Source organism: Saccoglossus kowalevskii, chromosome 3, assembly GCF_978046115.1.
Source record: "Saccoglossus kowalevskii chromosome 3, keSacKowa6.1, whole genome shotgun sequence".
NCBI classification, from domain to species: Eukaryota; Metazoa; Hemichordata; class Enteropneusta; family Harrimaniidae; genus Saccoglossus; species Saccoglossus kowalevskii.
Genome location: NC_140643.1, coordinates 44,681,148 through 44,706,653, shown reverse-complemented (window position 1 = coordinate 44,706,653; position 25,506 = coordinate 44,681,148). Strand labels below are relative to the sequence as shown.

Sequence of the window (25,506 nt, the reverse complement as noted above, 5' to 3'; positions counted from 1 at the left end):
AATTGTCACGTTTTATGGCCAAATATGATATTTTACAGCCAAATTTTATAATGGCAATTAATATTATGTTACAGCTAAAAATAAAAAGTTAAATATCAAGATACCAACAAATGTAACCTATGGTGTTACGATATAATGCACTTCTTTGAACAATTCAGCAATGCTATTATGCAATTTTCCAATATCTGTATTTTGTTTTGATTTGTAGATTTTGATTAAGGAAGGTGAATTGATGAAACATTCCAGAAGAGTTCTGCAACCACGCATGTTTTATCTGGTAAGACTTGATTTCCCCTTAGGGTCCAAACTTGCACTGTAACTTGATGTAACTTGCACTGTTGGTTAGCTACAGTGGAAGTTGGTTGACTGTGTGTTAAGTAATAAGACACATCAACAGCTGGATAGCATGACAACAGCAGAATAATAGTGTACACAACTGGTGAGCAAAACTACTTTCCCAATACCAGTGTGCACTCATTACAAACTGATATTTGGTGAAAATGTTAAGCATTTATTACTAAATATCAGTGAAAATTATATTTACTGTTGGCAGTTAAATTGAAGCTAGGGTTATTGGCTCAGAATGTTATAATGAGTCAATATTGTTCTAACTAATGCGTGTCTGCTTGTGAGATTAATGACCTCTGAAACAAATCTTTGGAACAATAAACTCACTTATAATAAAAAACTAGTTTAGGTACCCCAATTTTTATCTTTGGATTTTCAGGTATCCAGTCACTGTGAATAATTAGTCAGAAAATGACAATAATGTTGATAGTGTAGTCTTGAATCACAGTCTACTTGTACTGTGTCAGAGGCAGTATCAGAACAACCATGTAGCATAAGGTCACAGGTACATCACTTATGTATTTGTTGATTATTTTGTTATAAACATTTTATCATTTAATTTATTTTCTAATCCAATCATTGAGCCAGTAGAAGTAACATTCACCAACCTTTTTAATTGCTATACTAAGAGTGGTTGTGAGCAGGAACGGACGCAGTCGTTATACAGACCAATTCTTCAGACATAAACCTTTTAATGGTGTAATCTCTAATAGAATAGCTTCAAAGTATGGTTCAGTTGATGTGAAAGCTATATCTGCATTGACAGCCAAGATCATTTTTTGATTATTTTGATCATATTTATTTAGCGCCCTCCATGGTGCATGCAAAGTGTGCTAATGTGCTGTGAGTGACAATTTACTAATTTCAACTGTTGTTGAAAAAGTGCCCTCTACTAACTATAGTAGAAATAATTGAACTGTGAGAGAGCAAAGTTCAGGCTGACTGGGCAGAATTTTCTCTTCAGGATGTTTTTACACTGTGCTTGAAATGTATTTACTGTTTTAATGGATACAAAGATAAGGATGTGCATCTCTATGGAAAAGACATAAATAGCTTACTTCATATAGGTATAGATATGTAAAACTGTCTGGTTTGAGGTGGGTTCAAGCTTAATTAAATATTACTTGTTAGCTTCTTTTATAGCAATATGTCTTAAACTTTAATTGGTATCTCCCTATGAATCAGTTATATTAGATGCTATGCAATACAGCATGCAGTTGTAAAAAGACTTTATATTAATACATACGGAACAGGCTAATCAATGACCATGTTAAATGTCAGGCATTAGTTATCCGTAGTGTAAAAAAACAAAAATACTGGGAAAATTGAACACTAGAGGGCAGTATTCATTATTGTGATCTGGGCTATTCTACCCTACATGTATGCATGGATTGATGAATACATTAATGAAATACTAACTATTATTATACATCTGCCACCGTAACGCCATGAAATGTGAATTCCAAATATGAAACGATTATCACATAAGCATCCTCTAATTATAAAAAAAACATGGCGACCCCCAGGGATTGACCGGACCCCACACAAAGAAGTTTGCTCAATCTGTTCTAATTTTTTTGTATTTCGGCATTCCCATGATGTATCTTTCAGAGGAAAAGATGTATAATAATAAGTTTATTATGAGGATGAAGAAAAGTATGCACTCAGACAGTATGTGGTTGTATTGACTTCCGCTGCATGTTGACCGATACTTTGCTGTACTGTCTTCGTGCATACTTTTTGGTATCCTTGTGTTATATCTTGATTTATTTTTCTCATTTCAGTTCACTGATAAGTTATTTTACTGTACACCACAAGCTGGACAATATAAAGTGAAATATAGTCTACCCCTAGTAGGCATGAAAGTAAGCATATAGTCTGTTCATTCATAGCATAACACTCTATCACTAGTAGGCATGAAAGTAAGCATATAATCTGTTCATTCATAACATAACACTCACACTAGTAGGCATGAAAGTAAGCATATAGTCTGTTCATTCATAGCATAACACTCTATCACTAGTAGGCATGGAATTAAGCATATAGTCTGTTCATTCGTAGCATAACACTCTATTACTAGTAGGCATGAAAGTAAGCATATAGTCTGTTCATTCGTAGCATAACACTCTATCACTAGTAGGCATGAAAGTAAGCATATAGTCTGTTCATTCATAGCATAACACTCTATCACTAGTAGGCATGGAATTAAGCATATAGTCTGTTCATTCGTAGCATAACACTCTATTACTAGTAGGCATGAAAGTAAGCATATAGTCTGTTCATTCATAGCATAACACTCTATCACTAGTAGGCATGAAATCAAGCATGGAGTCTGTTCATTCATAGCATAACACTCTATCACTAGTATAGGCATGAAAGTAAGCATATAGTCTGTTCATTCATAGCATAACACTCTATCACTAGTAGGCATGAAAGTAAGCATGGAGTCTGTTCATTTATAGCATAAACTCTATCACTAGTAGGCATGAAAGTAAGCATATAGTCTGTTCATTCATAGCATAACACTCTATCACTAGTAGGCATGAAAGTAAGCATATAATCTGTTCATTTATAGCATAACACTCTATCACCAGTAGGCATGAAAGTAAGCATATAGTCTGTTCATTTATAGCATAACACTCTATCACTAGTATAGGCATGAAAGTAAGCATATTGTCTGTTCATTCATAGCATAACACTCTATCACTAGTATAGGCATGAAAGTAAGCATATAGTCTGTTCATTCATAGCATAACACTCTATCACTAGTAGGCATGAAAGTAAGCATAGAGTCTGTTCATTCATAACATAACACTCTATCACTAGTAGGCATGAAAGTAAGCATATAGTCTGTTCATTCATAGCATAACACTCTATCACTAGTAGGCATGAAAGTAAGCATATAGTCTGTTCATTCATAGCATAACACTCTATCACTAGTAGGCATGAAAGTAAGCATATAGTCTGTTCATTCATAGCATAACACTCTATCACCAGTAGGCATGAAAGTAAGCATAGAGTCTGTTCATTCATAACATAACACTCTATCACTAGTAGGCATGAAAGTAAGCATAGAGTCTGTTCATTCATAACATAACACTCTATCACTAGTAGGCATGAAAGTAAGCATATAGTCTGTTCATTCATAGCATAACACTCTATCAATAGTACCGGTAGGCATGAAAGTAAGCATATAGTCTGTTCATTCATAGCATAACACTCTATCACTAGTAGGCATGAAAGTAAGCATATAGTCTGTTCATTCATAGCATAACACTATCACTAGTAGGCATGAAAGTAAGCATATAATCTGTTCATTCATAGCATAACACTCTATCACCAGTAGGCATGAAAGTAAGCATATAGTCTGTTCATTCATAGCATAACACTCTATCACTAGTAGGCATGAAAGTAAGCATATAGTCTGTTCATTCATAGCATAACACTATCACTAGTAGGCATGAAAGTAAGCATATAGTCTGTTCATTCATAGCATAACACTCTATCACCAGTAGGCATGAAAGTAAGCATATAGTCTGTTCATTCATAGCATAACACTCTATCACTAGTAGGCATGAAAGTAAGCATATAGTCTGTTCATTCATAGCATAACACTCTATCACCAGTAGGCATGAAAGTAAGCATATAGTCTGTTCATTCATAGCATAACACTCTATCACTAGTAGGCATGAAAGTAAGCATATAGTCTGTTCATTCATAGCATAACACTCTATCACTAGTAGGCATGAAATTAAGCATATAGTCTGTTCATTCATAGTGTAACACTCTATCACTAGTAGGCATGAAAGTAAGCATATAATCTGTTCATTCATAGCATAACACTCTATCACTAGTAGGCATGAAAGTAAGCATAGAGTCTGTTCATTCATAGCATAACACTCTATCACTAGTAGGCATGAAAGTAAGCATATAATCTGTTCATTTATAGCATAACACTCTATCACTAGTAGGCATGAAAGTAAGCATATAGTCTGTTCATTCATAGCATAACACTCTATCACTAGTAGGCATGAAAGTAAGCATATAGTCTGTTCATTCATAGCATAACACTCTATCACTAGTAGGCATGAAAGTAAGCATAGAGTCTGTTCATTCATAGCATAACACTCTATCACTAGTAGGCATGAAAGTAAGCATATAATCTGTTCATTTATAGCATAACACTCTATCACTAGTAGGCATGAAAGTAAGCATATAGTCTGTTCATTCATAGCATAACACTCTATCACTAGTAGGCATGAAAGTAAGCATATAATCTGTTCATTTATAGCATAACACTCTATCACTAGTAGGCATGAAAGTAAGCATATAGTCTGTTCATTCATAGCATAACACTCTATCACTAGTAGGCATGAAAGTAAGCATATAGTCTGTTCATTTATAGCATAACACTCTATCACTAGTAGGCATGAAAGTAAGCATATAGTCTGTTCATTCATAGCATAACACTCTATCACTAGTAGGCATGAAAGTAAGCATATAGTCTGTTCATTCATAGCATAACACTCTATCACCAGTAGGCATGAAAGTAAGCATAGAGTCTGTTCATTCATAGCATAACACTCTATCACTAGTAGGCATGAAAGTAAGCATAGAGTCTGTTCATTCATAGCATAACACTATCACTAGTAGGCATGAAAGTAAGCATATAGTCTGTTCATTTATAGCATAACACTCTATCACCAGTAGGCATGAAAGTAAGCATAGAGTCTGTTCATTCATAGCATAACACTCTATCACTAGTAGGCATGAAAGTAAGCATATAGTCTGTTCATTCATAGCATAACACTCTATCACCAGTAGGCATGAAAGTAAGCATATAGTCTGTTCATTCATAGCATAACACTCTATCAATAGTAGGCATGAAATTAAGCATATAGTCTGTTCATTCATAGTGTAACACTCTATCACTGGTAGGCATGAAAGTAAGCATAGAGTCTGTTCATTTATAGCATAACACTCTATCACTAGTAGGCATGAAAGTAAGCATATAATCTGTTCATTCATAGCATAACACTCTATCACTAGTAGGCATGAAAGTAAGCATAGAGTCTGTTCATTCATAGCATAACACTCTATCACTAGTAGGCATGAAAGTAAGCATATAATCTGTTCATTTATAGCATAACACTATCACCTGTAGGCATGAAAGTAAGCATATAGTCTGTTCATTCATAGCATAACACTATCACTAGTAGGCATGAAAGTAAGCATATAGTCTGTTCATTTATAGCATAACACTATCACCTGTAGGCATGAAAGTAAGCATAGAGTCTGTTCATTCATAGCATAACACTCTATCACTAGTAGGCATGAAAGTAAGCATATAATCTGTTCATTTATAGCATAACACTATCACTAGTAGGCATGAAAGTAAGCATATAATCTGTTCATTCATAACATAACACTCTATCACTAGTAGGCATGAAAGTAAGCATATAGTCTGTTCATTCATAACATAACACTCTATCACCAGTAGGCATGAAAGTAAGCATAGAGTCTGTTCATTCATAGCATAACACTCTATCACCAGTAGGCATGAAAGTAAGCATATAATCTGTTCATTTATAGCATAACACTCTATCACCAGTAGGCATGAAAGTAAGCATATAATCTGTTCATTTATAGCATAACACTATCACTAGTAGGCATGAAAGTAAGCATATAATCTGTTCATTCATAACATAACACTCTATCACTAGTAGGCATGAAAGTAAGCATATAATCTGTTCATTTATAGCATAACACTCTATCACCAGTAGGCATGAAAGTAAGCATATAGTCTGTTCATTTATAGCATAACACTATCACTAGTAGGCATGAAAGTAAGCATATAGTCTGTTCATTTATAGCATAACACTATCACCTGTAGGCATGAAAGTAAGCATATAGTCTGTTCATTCATAGCATAACACTATCACTAGTAGGCATGAAAGTAAGCATATAGTCTGTTCATTTATAGCATAACACTATCACCTGTAGGCATGAAAGTAAGCATAGAGTCTGTTCATTTATAGCATAACACTCTATCACTAGTAGGCATGAAAGTAAGCATATAATCTGTTCATTTATAGCATAACACTCTATCACCAGTAGGCATGAAAGTAAGCATATAGTCTGTTCATTCATAGCATAACACTCTATCACTAGTAGGCATGAAAGTAAGCATAGAGTCTGTTCATTCATAGCATAACACTCTATCACTAGTAGGCATGAAAGTAAGCATATAATCTGTTCATTTATAGCATAACACTCTATCACCAGTAGGCATGAAAGTAAGCATATAGTCTGTTCATTCATAGCATAACACTCTATCACTAGTAGGCATGAAAGTAAGCATATAGTCTGTTCATTCATAGCATAACACTATCACTAGTAGGCATGAAAGTAAGCATATAATCTGTTCATTTATAGCATAACACTCTATCACCAGTAGGCATGAAAGTAAGCATATAGTCTGTTCATTCATAGCATAACACTCTATCACTAGTAGGCATGAAAGTAAGCATATAGTCTGTTCATTTATAGCATAACACTCTATCACTAGTATAATAATTACATTGACATAAAGCCATAGTTTTTCTTTGTGTAAATAATGAATTTGTTGTCACAGGAATCCTTTTTAGTGACCATGTATTTTTATTTGATGTACATATTTCAACCATATAATACAGTCTTAGAATTACTAGCTAGACAGTATGTAATTATTCATATTTTCTTGTATAACTTTGATTTGTTTATTATTCACAGATTAAACCAGGAGATGTGAATTTCCAGAAAGAGTTTAGTATCCTAACTCAGTTTCGCTCATTCTCACTCCATGCAAGGTATTCTTTTCTTACAAACAATCTGAGCAAACCAGTAAATATTTCCTTGTACATTTGTAATTACAATTTTTATTTCCATCTATACCTTATCTACATAAAAGGGTTGGTGGGGATGATGAATGTTGACGGCTTTATTGTTGCCTTAATTAGTCCCCGTTTGGACTCAGTCCGAAAACGGGGACTTATGAATTGACCTCTGTGTGTCTGTTTGTGCGTATGTGCGTGCATCCGGACCTGTATCTTAGAATGCCTGGACCAATCACAATCAAACTTCGCATATACATCATACATGATATTATACATATGCACGTCAATTTGTTTCACAATCTGATTCAAGATGGCCAAATGGCGTCCATTTTTGTGCTAAAAATCATGAAAATCAAACATTTTTCAGCTGTTTACACATGGATTTTGTTCAAACCTTGTATATACGTTGGACATCATAGGACCTTGATGCACATCATTTTGTTTTATGATCTGATTCAAGATGCCGAATGGCGGCCATTTTTGTGCTAAAAAATCCTAAAAATCAAGCATTTCTCAGCTGTTTACAGATGGATTTTGTTCAAACTTGGTATATACATTAGACATTATTGGACTTTGATAAAAATAATTTTGTTTTTCAGATAAGATTCAAAATAGTAGCCATTTTGTTTTAATTAATGTGGTTCTCGTGCCACATCTCTGACTTGTTTTCACTGATTATGTTCTAATTTTAAATATTCATTATACATCATGTCATAGATAGACAGATATATTGGTTTGATGACCCCATTAAAAATGGCCAAATGGTGGCCATTTTTGTGCTAAAAATCATCAAATATCAAGCATTTCTGGATATTACGGGTTCCTGATGCACGTCATTTTATTTTTCAGATTGGATTCAAAATGGCTGACTGGCAGCCATTTTCTTTTAATGATTAGGCTTCTAGAGCCATATTCACTACGTTCAATTACCCACCATAGACTCCGGTCAGTCAAAATGACTATTTTGAACTGTAGGCATTAATCAGCAATTCTGCCGGTGACGGAGAGATAGAATCCAGGTCAGGGGAAGCCCCATGACCTCAAGATTCTTTTACCCCTTACATCACGAACCGACGTGACCGAGCTCACCTGGCAGTGCCACAGGTAGCCGTCCATCACTCTGATTTTCTCTCCGCTTCGAGTGGAGATGAAATCTAGCGAGCTCTGCTGGATCGCCTGCTTTTTTTTTTTCTGTCCGGATTTATAGCTTGGGTTGTTGCCGCTGCACGGCATCCGACATTGTAGCTGGTAGGATAAGTTTTCCTTGTCATTTTTACCCTTGTGTCGTTTTCCCCTTTGTGTGTAGTATTTTTCACAACAAAGAAATTAAAATCCGGCACCACTACGTACCCAGTTGGTTTTCATGGCGGCACCTTTTACAACTGTAATTCGTTTCCCTCATGCATGTCGTCTTTTATTTTCAATGTATTTAGCAATATATAGATGTAATGACAGCACCAGGGCTCGCTGGCATTTTCTTTCCGGTCTCCTTGTGTTTCGAGTCGACCGTGCAGTGGTTATATTCAGAATTTACCATCATAGAACTCGCATCCGAGATACTTTGTTGTAGCTATGTGCGGGTTTCAGGGTTTTTGCGTGAAAGCGTGTTTTTTTCACTGGAGTTCTGAGGCCTGAGATTTTCTTTCAGAGCCATCAAAATCGCTGAGACTGACCACGTCACAGCAAGGTCGCGCGTCCAGTAAACAAATCGGTTAAAATGAGTTGCGTGTTTTGCTTGAGTGGAAAGTCCTCACGCTCGGCTACCGGTACTTCATGTACCGGGACGTCGAGTAAGAGGCCCGACGGTGGAGGTACCGATATTTTTGTCGGCCTTCCCCGCTGATCGGAGGGTATCCTCACAGTCTGTTTTTTCAGGCGGTGTTTCAGGGTTCTCCCCAGAAGAAATGCATAGCGCCGGGGCTAATTTGCATAATAATTTGCATATCATTTACATATCTTTCCTTCATTGATTAACAGAACTTATTTACAATTATGAATATTAGTGAGCTCAGTCACAGGGCAAATATTTTTTTTAATGGAATCAACACATTATGTTTCACAATTTAGAAGAGTTTGAAACATTCTCGAAATACAAATGCTGCAGACTAAAAACAAACACAAATACATTATTGTTGCAATTTAATTGTTTTGTAAAACGTTGAAGGAAACGCATTCAAAACGTTAAGCCAGATTTATGTTCACGAATCTCATAATTTTATTCACTCCAAAAACATTCTTCTTCAAAAAATCGATCACGTAATTAATTGACGTATTGTTGTAATTTATTATTCGTACCATCAACTTCTAAAACGTTTACAATTACAGTAATGAGCGAACAAATAAAGCTTCAAAACGATCATCAAAGTTACGACGTGACATAACTTACTTGGCCATGTTATACACCAGTTATAGCAATAATTCCTCAACAAATTTTACTTCTTTTTTTTTTGATATGAAATGTAAGTAAAATCAGACTTATTTTTATCGAGAGCGATTATTTTTGATCACTTGATCGCTTCGGTAAAAAAAAACAGACCCGCCATGATGTTTGTGAAACATTAGCATGTGTCCTTTGACCCGATGGGTCAAGAATTCCATTAACCAATCAAAATGCCGCATGGTAATGCCGGTAGAACCCGAAGTTTTCCGAATGGTAGTGAGCATAAAAATTACATTGCGGAAGTAAAGCGATGTCGTAGCACGTTGTGTTGGCATCGATTTCAATTGAAAACTGCATGACAGCTCTCGAAAGAGGTGATTTGCAATTTTTAAAAGGTAAATTAGGTCTTGAAAGAATAGTTTTTACATGATTCGCAATGATAACAGTTCAAATGTATTTTACCAAATCACGCAATAAACACGTTTTTTTTTTTTGAGTAGCGTGAACTGATCGTGAACTCCGATTTGACCATGTTATATCGAGGTGGAATTGATTTTGAAATAATTTTAGCTTTAAATCTAAAGACTGTGTCTATCGCAGAAAGTATTTACTTACAAACAAAGAGGTGCTAATTCCACAAATTTGACTAGCCGCTACGTATCGTGCGACTAGGTCTATTGTTTATAAATTATAATCCACGACTGGCAGGATGCATGTCAGTCGGTACTTAATTATACCAACAATCAGACAATAGTCCTCATCGGAAGCATTTCCGTGGTGGTCACTAATTTTGAGTGACGGTCGGGGCCGACCGGCGTGGCGAACAAAGCTTTTTCACAGCTGATATTGGCATGTCAAATATGAAATCAAGCGCCGAGGTGGGAACACATAGCGCCAAGGTCCCAAGTGAAGCGCCGAGATTCACAGGTATAGCGCCGCGGACCTCGGCGCTAAAAAGCCCTGGGGAGAACCCTGTGTTTTACTGCAGCGAGGCTGTGCCCCTGGAGGCTTTCCTCCTATGGGGCCCGTTGTGGGCCTATTTGTGGACCCTTCCTCGCATGGCGCCGGGTTTACCTCCAAGTTGAGGGCTTTGGTCGAAGGACAGTCTGGGCAATTGCATCCCTGGCAGGCCGGTAGATCAGACGCAGTCGGAGCGAGCTGTCTCCACTGTGTCCCCTCGGTGGGCAAGCAGGAAGAGACACGAAAGCATGTTTGCATTCAAACACATCTCTTCCGGGGAACCCCCGTTCCCAGTCACGGCTCTCCCACTATTTTGGGGGATGGCCGAGGCTCAGGCTAATTGCACCGGTCCTTCTCTGGATCCTCGGGCACTGAATGCCAACGGGGTGCTGGCAGCCAAGTCTCCGATCGCGGGGCAGGGCTTCCAGGGCAGGGCACACGTTGACCCCCCCACTTTCAGCCAGCTAGGGTTCGTCACACGGTAACGGTACAGCGGTAACGAATTTATCCTTGTGTTCGATTCCCGCTGTGGGTTTTGACTCCTTTCTAACCGACCCACGGGCGTCCCCAGAGGGAACGGACCCTTTCATGAGACACACAGTCGAACACGCTCCCTCTCACATATTTAAAGTGAAAGGAGACGCAATTCGCTCGCGTCGGATACAGCTAGTACTCCAGGCGGTCCCTCAGAGTCTTCAATCTGTATGACTCGATGAGCCACGCTTTTGGGGTGAGGCGGAGTATCATCGATCCCAGTGATACGATGTATATACCCCCGCCATTGATCCTAAAGCGACCACCTAAGGCTGCTTCAACGCTTATGGGATCACTGGCGTCGGGATCCAAAGCAACCCCATCGGCATGTCTCTCCATGCCCGCCTGAGTGCGGAGTGGGGCTCAGAGCATGCAAACGGTGTTGATGGGTGGCGTTGGTCAGCCGCGGAGGATGTAATGCTTAAGGCCCCCGGGTGGGAATAACATTAGGCAACACTTCCCACTGGACCAAACGCTACCCGGTCGGTGTGGTTTCGGGATCAGACCCCATAGCGTGGGATGAGACCAAAACGCCCCCAACCGGATTCCAAGGCTCCTTCTCCAGACCCCGGTACCACGAATTTGGCAAACCGGGCAAAGGGGGATAGCCGCGTTCCATGGGTGTCTTTGCCAATTGAAGACGACCCATCCAGCTCTGAGGGCAGAGTTGCTTGAGCACGTTATTATGCGTGACCAGCACTTTGGAGACCTTGGAGGCAGAACGCACCAGCCTCCTAGACCAGGCGACATTTTTACTGGTGGGCCACCGCACATCTACATGCGACACCCCCTAGTGTCGCCTGGCTCTCTTGGCCAGGGCCACTACTGTGCTACGAGACGCGGCCGTAGACGCACGTGTTTTCGCCGACAAGCTGAGCCGGGGTACGTCCCCACCTCAGTGACGCAGACTGGACATCCTCCACCCCCTTTGTTCAGTGAATGGTGGGTACAGTCTCGGAGCTTCGAAGTGCAATGAATCAGAGGGTTCAGATCGAATCCGCTAGCCAGTTGGTCCTGCCATGGGCAAGCGAAGGGCACCACAAGCACAGAAAACACAACGCCCAACGTCCATGGGAGGGAAGGGTAGTGGCGTGCCCCCAGGGAGGTAAGAGCCAGGTGGTGGCTCCTCACCCTCTCTGGGCGGACGTCTACCCGGCAGCAGGGGAGGCATGTTTGACGCTCATCTCTGCAACCAGGGGGGACAGGCATGTGTTTGGTGAATGACCAGTTCACAACTTAGTGACTACTTCAGGCCTTGGGGAACTCACCTCATGGGGGAAGGGAGCACCACCATCCCCTCGCACCTGCCGAACACATGGCCACATATCCCTGTCGTATACAGATTGCGCCGGTGTAGTCCGGTTTGGAGACGGCGGGTGACCGATCCCTGGACCTTTCCAGGTGGTGACAACCGTTTACGGGATACCGCTGAAATCTCCATTTCCCCCCGTCAGTGTCTCCCCTGTTGGGCACTGCCAGGGGACTCCCGCAAGGCGGAAGCAATCAGACAGGAAGTAGCAGTTTGCTTGGGAAAGACGCCATACACAGGGTACATCAGCCGGAACTAAGGCCTGACTTCTACCCAAAAGTGGTCGTAGAACCAAATCTACAAGTGGCAGGCGTCCAGTTTTGGACCTAGGCAGACTAAATCAGTACGTACTCCTCAATCGATTCCACAAGGAGACACCATTCAGGGTTCTTCTCTCCATCCACCGTTTTAACTGGCTACCCCCGCCAGACTTAAGTGAGGCCTACCTGCACGTACCGATGCACCCAGCGAGTTGCCATCTCCTTTGAATAACCCAGCTGGGCCAAGTATTCGAATTTCGGGCACCCCCCCCCCCCGTTCGGGTTAGGCACAGCGCCCTACGTGTTCACCAGATGTCGGTACACCTCAATCCGTACCCAGACTTCCGGTTACCAACAACCCGGGCAAGAGGTATAAGCCAAACACGTCAGGCTAACATGGGATTTACTTCACCAGTTGGGCTCGTTAGTGAATCGACAAGTCCCACCTCGACTCAACGCGCAGTTGGTGTCCCTGTGTATGGAGTTTTGGCACAGAGGTAAGCTTGGCTTAGCTATTTCAAGCGTATTGCTTAGCGCTATGCAGCCTAGCCGAATGCCTAGTCAGCGTTCCCTCAGTGTCCCTCCGTGAACTAATGCGGATCATCGAAATGATGACCTCGGTTCGAAGGGTTGTTCCCCAGGCCGCACCACGCAGCCGCCCTGTATAACGCTTGTTATAACGCCGAGCTCTCCTATGGGAACTAGATAGGCTGGTTTCGATCTCGGACCAAGTAAAGGAAGCCTTGCCCTTGTGGTAGTCACTGGCCAACCTCGGACAGGGGAGTCCCTTGGGCCCGCTCGCCGCAGGTATGACTCTGGTAACAGATACCTCCCCCCAGGGTTGAGGAGTGCATCTATTGGGCCAACAAGCCCAAGGATATGGCCCCCGCATTAGTTTCGGGACTACCATATCAACCGACTCGAACTGAGAGCAGTGTACTTAGCACTACCACGCTTTCTGTCCAAAGCATTCCCCATCGTTGTCAGTCCTAGCGGAGCAAAATCTTCCTTTGGTGCCTGGAATACACTGTGGAGCTAACTGCACACCACCTTCCAGGGGTGAGGAACAGTCTGATGACGCCCTTTCAGAACATGGAGTGGCTGATACCCCAGTGGGTAGCCTCCAGGTTGTTTCGGCCATGGGACGGTCCAAGGTTGGACCGTTTTGTCGCACCCCAGAACGCCAAGCTCCCAACGATGTACCCTGAGCCAGGGTCGCTTTGCTAGCCCCATGGACCCACTTAGTTGTGTATGCCTTTCCTCTCTTCCCACTAGTTCACCGGGCACTGGAGAAAACTTCGACAGGTGCGCACCCACATATTATCATGGGTTGCACCCAATCGGACAAGCAAGCACATACGAAAGCCTTATCTGAGCGGGCTGCCAACGTCCTGGCCAGGGCGAACAGGGATTCCACCTACGCGGCCTACATTTCTAGGCTGCAAGCATACACTAATTGGTGTAGCGGAAGGGAGATTGATCCATACCATCCCTCTATTGGCCAGGTAGCAGGCTCCTTCGTCCACCTGTTTGACGAAGTGGGTTTGTCCTACGCAGCGAGCGTTGGCTACAGGTCGGTCTTGTCCCCCACCACTCAGAATGTATGGGAACAAGACTAGCCAATTGTCCTATTATTAGGAGACTATTTACTGCTTTCCAGACGCCAAGACCCCATACAAGGGAGCCGCCCAACTGGGACTCGTCAGCTGTGTTGTCTGCTCTAAGCAGACCGCCCTTTGAGCCTCTCCAATCAGCACCACTCAAATTTTTGACGTGGAAAATAGTCTTCCTACTGGCCCTCGCCTCAGGTAGGCGCCAGTCAGAGCTAGGCGCACTGTCCTTCGCGGACAGTTGTGCCGCTATATGGACGATCAAGTTGTACTAAAGACACAAATCGGGTTTCTCGCCAAGAACCAAATCCTAGGACACGATCCTCAACCGATATATTGTCAGTCCGGAGGATCAGGAGGAATTGCTTCTCTGCCCGGTCCGAGCGCTGAGTTGCTACGTGAACCGTACCAGGTTTTCCAGAGGGGGAACCAAACACATGTTTTTGTGTTACGGCCCTGGCAAACAGGTTAAGCCGGCTTCCCCGACTTCCATCTCCAGGTGGATTACTGCGACTGTACTGGAGGTCTATAATACACTATATTCCTCAACACAGACCTTGCAGTGACACCAAGTACGAGAACATGAGGTCCGTGCGATTGCTAACTCACTAGCGCTAGCGTCAGGTGCCCCCCTCAAACACAATCTAAGGGCAGGCTTCTGGAGAACGCAGAACGTCTTCATCAACTACTACCTAAGAGACACCCAATCTATTGAGCAGGGTCTCTTCAGGTTAGGCCCCGTCGTAGCGGGTCAGGCCTTGTTTGCTGACCCAGCCCGAAGGACCACAGGGGCCTCTGCGCATAGGCGATAAGTCAGTCTCGGCATTTTTGCAGGCAGATTGTCTGTTCCACTAGCACTTCTTGGAAGCTCCCAGGTTTCGCTTCTGTCGACCTACGCCCTCATGCAAACTGTTTCGGTCCTACTTCAAGCTTATCACCCCCGAATTCGGCTTGGGTCTAGCTTTCTCGGGCACACCGAACCCTGTCACCACAGCAGCATTGGCTTCTTGCTTCGGGGACAGCACAGGAAAGGTAAGACACCACCCTTCTTAGGTCTTAACTTAGGTTTTTGGGTTTGTTTTCATCCCGGACTGGGGAAAAGTCTCATCATTCTCCTTTTTTTTCTGTTTGCTCGGAAATACCCACCATTTTGACTGACCGGAGTCTATGGTGGGTAATTGAACGTAGTGAATTTAGGCGAGGGTTCTCCGAACCCGCCTATTCACATAGTTCATACCCACCATAGACTCCGGGTCCCCCCCAACCTCCCCACTCTTTTCGTCGCGTTGGTCTAAGTCCTTGAGGCGGAGAGAAAGGAACCAGAGTGATGGACGGCTACCTGTGGCGCTGCCAGGTGGCCTCGGTCACGTGGGTTCGTGACGTAAGGGGTAAAAGAATCTTGAGGTCATGGGGCTTCCCCTGACCTAGATTCTATCTCTCCGTCACCGGCAGAATCGCTGATTAATGCCTACAGTTCAAAATAGTCATTTTGACTGACCGGAGTCTATGGTGGGTATGAACTATGTGAATAGGCGGGTTCGGAGAACCCTCGCCTAAATCTCTTAAATGCTTTGACTGATTATATATTCAAATTTTATATATTCCTTATACATCATGTTATATATATACATGTATTCAAAATGGCTGATTTTGAATGCTGTTCCAGAGCAATATCTCTCAATATGGACAAGTACTTGTTTGACGATCAGATACAAATATCAATCATTTTAATGTTAAAAAAATCTTATTCCTGACATGGTTATATTCCAGCTATATTACTATAAAATAAAACTATATATCTTAAATTTGATAACTAACGGGGACTGTGCCATGCATGGCTTGTTTTTTATGATTTGTTTTTTTCTTAAAAATAATCAGGTTCCTCTTAGCAAAACTTGTCTGCACTTTGCTATTACTGATGATTGATAAGGATTAATCTGTAATTTTAAATTTATTTGTATTTTCAGTGATTTGGATGAAAGACAAGAGTGGGTTGATGCCTTGAACAAAGCGATAGATGAAGCTGAACAAAGAAGAGAATCTTTTCTCAGGTCACAGGTAATACATTACATAATTATTCTTGATATTTCAGAAATCATTATTGCTGATAACATTTTGGAAACTGAGTGTGTGTTCCATCTCCAGTAAAGTCTTAACTTACAGTTTACAGTAAATCAGTTTTACTTCACAATGGGAAAAAAAGGACCGTGTAAACAACATCTTGCGTCCCATGATTTCTTGATGCAATTCTCAGTGTTTTTCAGTTGAGTCAAATATGCTATCTACTGGTCTGACTTTTAGGGTTAAGTATAACCATTCAGACACAGTCTTGTAAGTTATAAGCTTGGCATCCAATCAGATTTCTTCCCTTTATCACTTGTTACACCTTCGAATTTATTCCTTTCAAACTATACCCAGCAATAACAAGATTATAATTAATGTTTCATGAATATGATAAGAAATATAAAAATGCAAGTTCACATAAGAAATTTCCAGTCTACTTTAATTGTTACTTCCATCAAATAATTTGATGGTGGAAACTTATTCTAATTTTAATCTTTCCCAGGATATGCCTGCAACAGATTTTGTTCTTGGGGAAGTAGCACCAGTGTGGATACCAGACTCAAGGGCAACTATGTGTTATCTGTGTACTAGTGATTTTAAAGTCACATTCCGAAGACATCACTGTAGAGCTTGTGGAAAGGTAAGATGAATCACATGTTTATTTACAAAATTGATGTAAATTGTACGTAGGTATAATCTACATTCCTGATTAGAGTTTTGTTTGAAATATTTACTTATTAAAACACCATATCTGTAACTGTAACTGATGCCCTCAGTGTGCTTCTGTAACATCAAAATTATGTTAATAATAAAAACAATGTTGTTCAAAATTGGTGTAGTAAAATCTCATTTATGGATGACTATAGATCAAAAATTGTTGATTTTGGTCTTAATCAAACAAAAATGTACAAAACTTGACTTTCATTTTAATTCCCTTACTTGCATAATAATTTTAGTACTTTTTAATCATTACTATATACTATATATTTTAATGAAATTTATAACAGTTGTGTCACCCACATACTTCAGGTTTATTATTTGCTTGTACCTACATGTAATTTACATTCTAATTATTCAATTTTTGGTCCCGATTATATCTGAGTATATTTCAAGATACACTTTAATATAATTTGAATCAAATTCTGTGCATATTTTTTCTTAATTTTTTCTTTAGTCCTCGTTCGGACGAAGTCTGAAAACGGGGACTTATGTTTTGACCTTTGTGCATCCTTGTGTCAGTGTGTGTGTTCGTGCAATCAAACTTCACACATACATCATACATAATATTATACATATGCTCAGCAATTTATATCACGATCTGATTCAAGATGGCTGAATGGTTATGTTCAAATTTTATATATTTATAATACATCATGACTTAGATATATCGGTTTGACTATCTGATTCAAAATGGCCAAATGGCAGCTGTTTTTGTGCTAAAAAAATCGTCAAAAATCAAGCATTTTTGGCATTCCATAACTTGGTTTTGGCGTTTATGGTTGGATTTTGTTCAAACTTGGTACATACATAAGAGATTATGGGTTCCTGATGCATGTCATTTTATTCATTAGATCGGATTAAAAATGGCTGACTGGCAGCCATTTTGTTTAAATGAATGCGCTTCTAGAGCCATATCTCTGATATACTTTAACTGATTATGTTCAAATTTCATGTATTCATTATATATCATGTTATAGATATACAGATGTGTTAAAAATAGTGCTGTTCCAGAGCAATATCTCTCAATATGGACAAGTTCTCATTTGACGAGTTTGCTAACTAACAGGGACTGTGTCATGCATGGCTTGTTTTCTCATAGATCGTTTGTGGGAGATGTGCTTCCAAGAAATGTGCATTGTCATATTTATCAAATGCCACTGCAAGAGTTTGTGATATATGCTATAACTCGTTGCAAAAACAGAAAGAAGGTAATATATGCGTATTTTGTGTACCAATAAACATACATGTGTTGTTATGTATTTGCAGTATGTAACTTGCATGTCTATGTAATATCTCATGAATTAATAAATGCATGTGCATATATGATATTAAAAAAAAATATGCTACCGTACTCTACCGTAAATACGCCCTAGGACATTAAATAGCAATTTGGGTTTTTATAAAAAATAAATGGGACCAAGAAATCGCTCAGAACGTTTCTTCGGCAGATTTTTTAAGGCATCACTTTTCATGCCGTTTTTCCATTAAAATCCACGCCAAAACACTGGCAAAAGATTGTACTACAACATTGGCAAAAGATTGTACTACAACATTGGCAAAAGATTGTACTACAACATCAGCAAAAGATTGTACTACAACATTGGCAAATCTTTTCTGTGTTGTGTTCAATAACAATTTAAATGAGCTATGGTAATTTGAACCCGTTGGCATCATCCATCATTTTGATTGGTTAATTAGCGATGTGACCTATCAGGTCAAAGAACACCAGTCAAGCTATGGCAGATATACTCCATCATCGAAGGTTTAATATGCAGCCAGAATCATTCACTTACGATGAAACTAAGTTGAAACTTATTTGCATTTCATTACAATCAACGAATTTATTTTGTGTATGGTATTATAATCACTACTAAGTAATAATCACCAATTGTGAAACACAGCATGACCGGATTGCACTACAGCAATTATTTTTCTACTAAGTAATGCGATTGTGTTCGTTTTTATTCAAAACTTCCTTTAGAATTTACTTAAAAAATAATTGTATTTGGCGTACCAGGCTCGTTAATGTGATTTTTTTTGGAGAAAGATGACACTGGTTGACATTGTAATGAAATTTTAGGTGATCAACTTTTTAATTCAGCAAGAAAAAAATGTATCAAATTTTAGATTAGCTTCTGCAATAGGTTCCTTCGTCTTAGGTGGATTTTTCAATGGTAATAGAAGTCCCAAAAAGTCACCAGCCGTGAAATAACTCAGGGCAATTATTTGGATGGGTCAATTTACGGCAGAATCCGGTATAAATATTTTTTATTTCTTTATTGACCCTTTAGGTTAATATACTAAGGGTACATATTGAAAAGTCCAGCAGTAATATTCCTGCTATTGTATAAATGAATTCAATAAGTGCATCTCTTGTCATTGAAAAACATTTCACTGTAATATTATTATATTAATTGTACACTTCTATTCACAGAGGCTGGGTCTGCTGCCATTCCACTTTCAACTTCAAATCAGAGTTCAACGATGAATCACAAAGATGACAAATCAAAGAAAAGAACAGCGAGAGCCAAGGTTCTTACAGAGGTGAGATATCAGAAGAGCATAGTTATTTTCAGCCTACTTATAACCATATTTTAATATCCATTTAAGCAAATATTTTTTTTATTTTGGATTATAAACAGATTGAGAAAATCGGCATTTAATATTTTGTTTTTGTTTTTTACATTATTTTATAAGTTGATTCACAAATAATGATTAATTTTGCTAAAAACTGTTTGATGCAAAATGTAAAAACAAAGATAAAATCAAATGTAGGTGTAGCCTTTCAAGATAAAAGAAAAATGACATAATTTTCAACTTGATTCAAACTTCATAAACTCAATGTGAACCTTTTGAACATCTTGGATTTATTTGATATTTTATAAGATACCAGCCACAACTGATGAGTGTGACATCAGGGGATATCTGTATAAGCTCAAGGATACAAAAAAAGACTGGGAAAAATTCTGGATTGTGATTAAAGATCATGTTCTTTACACGTATAAAGCAAGTGAAGACGTAGCAGCGATTAAAACTGAGCCAATAGTGGGATTTAGAGTTGAACCGATCAGAGGGGTAAGCAATCTTTATTATTGGTATTCCATTCTGCTGCCACTCAGTAGTTTTATATTTACGTTGTAAAGCCCAATTTAAAGAGTGATGGTTGTAAACAAACAATGTATACATGTAATCTGCCTGTTGTAACAGTACTTCACACACTTCAAACATAATGTGGCATAACAGTAATTGTACTTGGTATATGATGTACATGTTTTCAACGCATAATACTGTAAAAGTCCTAATATAGATTGCATATGTAATAGTAACCACACCCCCAATTCCAGCTTCAGGGTTAAAGAGTTCTTGACAAAAATTAAAATCATGAAAAGTACCTATTACTAACCGCACCCCCAATTCAACAAGACCGTGACTGACTTCATTGTTTCAACCAGCTGGTCCGAAACGACATTCTTCATAATCATATTTATTTGTTTCGACAACATGCTTAAAAAAATATTTACACCTATTTATTGTTCAGCGATGATAAGATGTCAGACATGCAGTGAAACTGCTTTTGTTCTTGCAGCAACCTTTGTCAATAAATGTTAAATTCCTCTTCAATGTTTAGTTTATCTGTCATAATTAAACAACAAACTTCTTGATTTAAAAAACATGCCGTTTTACCATCGAAAGCAAAGCCAAAATATTGCACTACAACATCAGTAAATCTCTTTCACCATGAAGTCAGTAATTCAAACTTGTTGGCATCATCCATTTTGATTGGTTAATTAGCGACTTGACATATCCAGTCAATAAACACAATTTCAGGTTACTCGTATGCGTGGAAAAACATGAAAGATATCGTATCGCATCAAGCGTTTACATGTGACAGAAATCCTTCACTTACAATGAAAGTTGAATTTTACTTGTATTTCATAACAATTCAATGAATTTATTTTGTGTAAATCATTATAATCACTACTGAGTAACAATTGCAACACTTCAACAACAAGTAAGTTATTCACTTGTGAAACGCAGCATGACCGGATTGTGCTATTGATCATTTGCTACTACGCAATGCATTTGTGTTTGTTTTTATTTGTTTTATTCCTTTTCGTTACCAACAAAAAACAAATGCATACTCTACTACATTAAATATACTGATTATTTTTTTTAATCATGACTTTTCTGTACATATATAATAATACAAGCAGACTTTAAATTTTTGTCGTAAATAAATTCAAGATAGTCTTTGCAGTATATACCAACGTTACTAATATGAGAGATATTCTAGCAGCAAAATGTATAATGGTTTTATAAACCAAGCTAAGCTAGCCTCAAGCCAGCTAAATGTTAGATTACATTTACTGTACTGTAACTCACCAGTATCATGTCATTCTGAGATACTAAAAAAATTATTCATGTCATCTACCTGAGAGTGACCCAATAATTGGTGTTCAAGCGATGTCAGTTATGCAACATTTCTTTGTAATTGCAGTACACTGTTAATTACATCTCATTCACTACTCAATCTCACTAATCTTGATTCACCCAAAGCAAATGTTCAGCAATGAGAAGGAATAACCCTTTCCAACGTCAATTGTCCTAATCACTTTTCAATCAGCTTTCCCAAAACCCCAAAACAATTGTGCAACAACTCAAAATCTTTATTTTTTTTGTCAGTGACCATATTGTATTAATTTTATATGTCAAAAGCATAACTTAATTACAGTCTTAATTTTCTACATAGTCTTACAAAGGGGCTGAACCTGGTACAACATTTAATGTTTCCCATCCCAGTTCAACCAAGTCAGTTATTACTCTAAGAGTGGAGGATAAAGACTTATACGGGAAGTGAGTATCTTCTGCATCCAAACACTGCATATGCTTTTATCACATGCATTCACATACTGTAAAACATGTTGAGAAAGCGACATAGTATTTTAGTGAATTGTGGTAAAATGAGGTAATAGCGAAATAATGATTAAGCGAATCTATCTTGTCTTTGTTGATTTCCTGTTTTCACAATACTTGTCTATCGCTTGTCAAAACAAATGCGCAGTTATCACTTCCATAAAAACAAAGAAAAACTGTCAAGTGTAATAAGGCCGAAGCACTCCAGATTATTATGTTTTCTGTGTTGTTTACAAAGTGTGTGTGAGGAGAAAAAGACGTTGTTTGGCCGCCATTTTGGATTTATAATGAAGTCATTAGCGACATCTTAAATTATAGCGAATTAGTTCTCTCTCTAAATTCACTAAAAAGACATGCTCAAGAAAAAGACATGTTTTACAGTAATTCATACATGGTTTAGACTAGGTTCATCTGTGATATACTTCAGTCTAGTAAAGCTTGACTGTTTTAATTTCTAGTTATTGCTATTTATCAAACAGTCATTCAAAATGGTAGCCATCGTGTTAGTTCTGCTGGATTTAGTTAAATGTTGCTGAATGTTATTGTTTTGCATTTATATCATGTCCATAATTCCTTTGAACTGTATATTATATGTAATGTTTTAAATTTTAATTATTTTTTCAGGTGGATTGATGCAGTTACAAATGCTACTGTTCTATAGTGTCCTGCAACTCATGGTAATTTAAGAATACCACTGGTTTTCTGAGTCAGTTTCAACAATGTGAGATTCTGCTGTTTTTTTCACAGATAAACAGTTACTTCTTAATTGAATGTTCAGCAGTTACAAGTACCCCCAAAGTGAATGGTCACAAGAACACCAAAGTGAATGTTTAGCAAACAGAATTTACACCAGTTTCAGGTATCCCCAAAGTTAATGTTTAGCAAACAGAATTTACAACAGTTTCAGGTATCCCCCAATTAAAACAGCTTCTGTAGTTACTTCTGTAGGTAGTTACTCTGCTATTCGTCTAAATCACTTTGTTTGAATTAGTTTCTAGATCAGGAAGTATTCTCCATATGTTACCATACAAAATTGGATGTGAGACTTACAATCTAATTCCATATAAACAATGAATGGTTATTTTATTCAATAGTTATTCCTTTTTATTTCAACTTTCCAATCTTAACTGCAAATATATCTTTCAAATAATATTCTCTAGTATGTACTCTGTACTCGAGTAAAATTGAAATAGTTTTCTAGAATGTATGTTCAAATTAATTATTCATTACAAAATATGCAATTTTTTCAATCCCTATGTAATAATTATTCCATACAAGTATTGAAGCCCTCTATCTGCTTTTATACAAGTATGGCGGGGAGGGCTCTTGGAAATTCCAAAGTGTGGAGGGGGAGGGCTCTTGGAAGTTCCAAAGTGTGGAGGGGGAGGGCTCTTGGAAGTTCCAAAGTGTGGAGGTGTGGGGTCTTGGAAGTTCCAAAGTGTGGAGGTGTGGGGTCTTGGAAGTTCCAAAGTGTGGAGGTGTGGGGTCTTGGAAGTTCCAAAGTGTGGAGGTGTGGGGTCTTGGAAGTTCCAAAGTGTGGAGGGGGAGGGCTCTTGGAAGTTCCAAAGTGTGGACGGGGAGGGCTCTTGGAAGTTCCAAAGTGTGGAGGTGTGGGGTCTTGGAAGTTCCAAAGTGTGGAGGTGTGGGGTCTTGGAAGTTCCAAAGTGTGGAGGTGTGGGGTCTTGGAAGTTCCAAAGTGTGGAGGTGTGGGGTCTTGGAAGTTCCAAAGTGTGGAGGTGTGGGGTCTTGGAAGTTCCAAAGTGTGGAGGTGTGGGGTCTTGGAATATTCATATTACCTTTACTTGCCAAATAATGGGAGCACTACTTATAGACTTTCAGTTGGTTATGTGATATCGCTTATTTTTCCAAAACTAAAAATTACAATTGTATCAATATGGATAATCATACAAGATATCTAATCATTATTTAATATAAATAATATGTCATCATTAAAAAATACTAGTACTTTGAAACATATCGGTAATATCATTGCTAGATTGATAATGATGTCATATTTAAGAGAGTTGTGCAATAATATTCTGATCTCGACACTGGAAAATTTTCTGAGCAGTTATTCATATGGTTACCATAGTACTATGTTTTATAGTGCACATACTGTATGTACAATGTTTTATAGTGCACATACTGTATGTACTATGTTTTATAGTGCACATGCTGCATGTACTATGTTTTATAGTGCACATGCTGCATGTACAATGTTTTATAGTGCACATGCTGTATGTACAATGTTTTATAGTGCACATGCTGTATGTACAATGTTTTATAGTGCACATGCTGTATGTACTATGTTTTATAGTGCACATGCTGTATGTACAATGTTTTATAGTGCACATGCTGTATGTACTATGTTTTATAGTGCACATGCTGTACATACAATGTTTTATAGTGCACATACTCTATGTACAATGTTTAATAATGCACATGCTGTATGTGCATATTTTTTCTATATAAGCCTAGAAACTACAAAAATAAACTGTATGTCTAGCGTGATGTTTTGTTTTGTTTTTGGTGGGGGGGGGAGGTAATCAGCTGGTATCTAGTGTATAATCTCTAATAGATGGGAACCATTTTACAAATAATATTTCCTTTTTTATGTGCCAAAGTGTCTTATTCAGTACACCAGTAACTGCACAGCTAAGCCAAAATCATGCGTTTTATGTCAATTTAGTCTGGAAATGCAGCAATAATTACATTGCATATTATGAAGTAATAGTAGACAACTAGTCATGTGACATGTCTATTTCGTTGGATTATTTTGTTTTATTCTATGCGAGGCAATATGAAGAGCAAATTTTAAACTTTTCCTAAACTGCCAAATAATTATGATGTGCTCATTTATGATAAAGTGATAGACTAATTACTTAAAAATATTGAAGATTTATATAATCCAATACTATTAATGCCATATTGAGTATATTCTTTAAGTCCAGTACACTCATTGTGTTATTTTTCTAATTCCCATTACTTTTGTTATACGTATCCCTATTAGTCAAAATCCTAATAGGGATACAAATGCAATAAAGATAATTATTATTACAACGTACTATAAATTTACACTTCATCCATGTATTCATATACATCATTTTACCACTAATGCAATTAATAGTCATATTCAGTTGAATTTGGGATACCAAATATTCCACTAAACTTTTATTAAACAATTTGTTTTTAAACAAAACTTTGATTTTAAGTAAACAAATGTATTGTAATTCTATATAACATGTTTTTATAGGAATTTATCATTTTTGTTATTGTTAATAGTATTGGTTAATGATCAAGATGACATCATTTGATGTACAAACATTTTAGTGAGAACAACATGACATGTACAAAATATATCAACAACTATGGTTATTTGTTGGTCCATTGTATTTGTCTGTTGGGTTCAAAATGATACTGCACACTAAATTCAGGAGATACTTACGAAAAATAATTATGTTTCTAAGCCATGTAATTTGTGTACTAAATGAAAAGCTACAAATCTGGTAAATGAAAATTGTCCAAATTATTT

The 25,506-nt window shown here is 38.4% G+C and overlaps 1 protein-coding gene across 1 annotated transcript in view; it reads left to right on the top strand.

Annotated features, from left to right (window-relative positions):
• Nucleotides 1-23,124, top strand: part of LOC102804491 (uncharacterized) — a 57,511-nt gene extending 34,387 nt beyond the window's left edge. Inside the window, exons 10-19 of the mRNA XM_085497254.1 lie at nucleotides 209-277; nucleotides 2,133-2,213; nucleotides 7,120-7,196; nucleotides 16,244-16,334; nucleotides 16,843-16,980; nucleotides 18,160-18,268; nucleotides 19,495-19,604; nucleotides 19,947-20,135; nucleotides 21,811-21,914; nucleotides 22,599-23,124. Of these exons, the coding sequence (XP_085353380.1) occupies nucleotides 209-277; nucleotides 2,133-2,213; nucleotides 7,120-7,196; nucleotides 16,244-16,334; nucleotides 16,843-16,980; nucleotides 18,160-18,268; nucleotides 19,495-19,604; nucleotides 19,947-20,135; nucleotides 21,811-21,914; nucleotides 22,599-22,635 (1,005 nt within the window). The 3' untranslated portion in view covers nucleotides 22,636-23,124. The remainder of the gene's footprint in view (nucleotides 1-208; nucleotides 278-2,132; nucleotides 2,214-7,119; nucleotides 7,197-16,243; nucleotides 16,335-16,842; nucleotides 16,981-18,159; nucleotides 18,269-19,494; nucleotides 19,605-19,946; nucleotides 20,136-21,810; nucleotides 21,915-22,598) is intronic.
• Nucleotides 23,125-25,506: the final 2,382 nt, after the last annotated feature.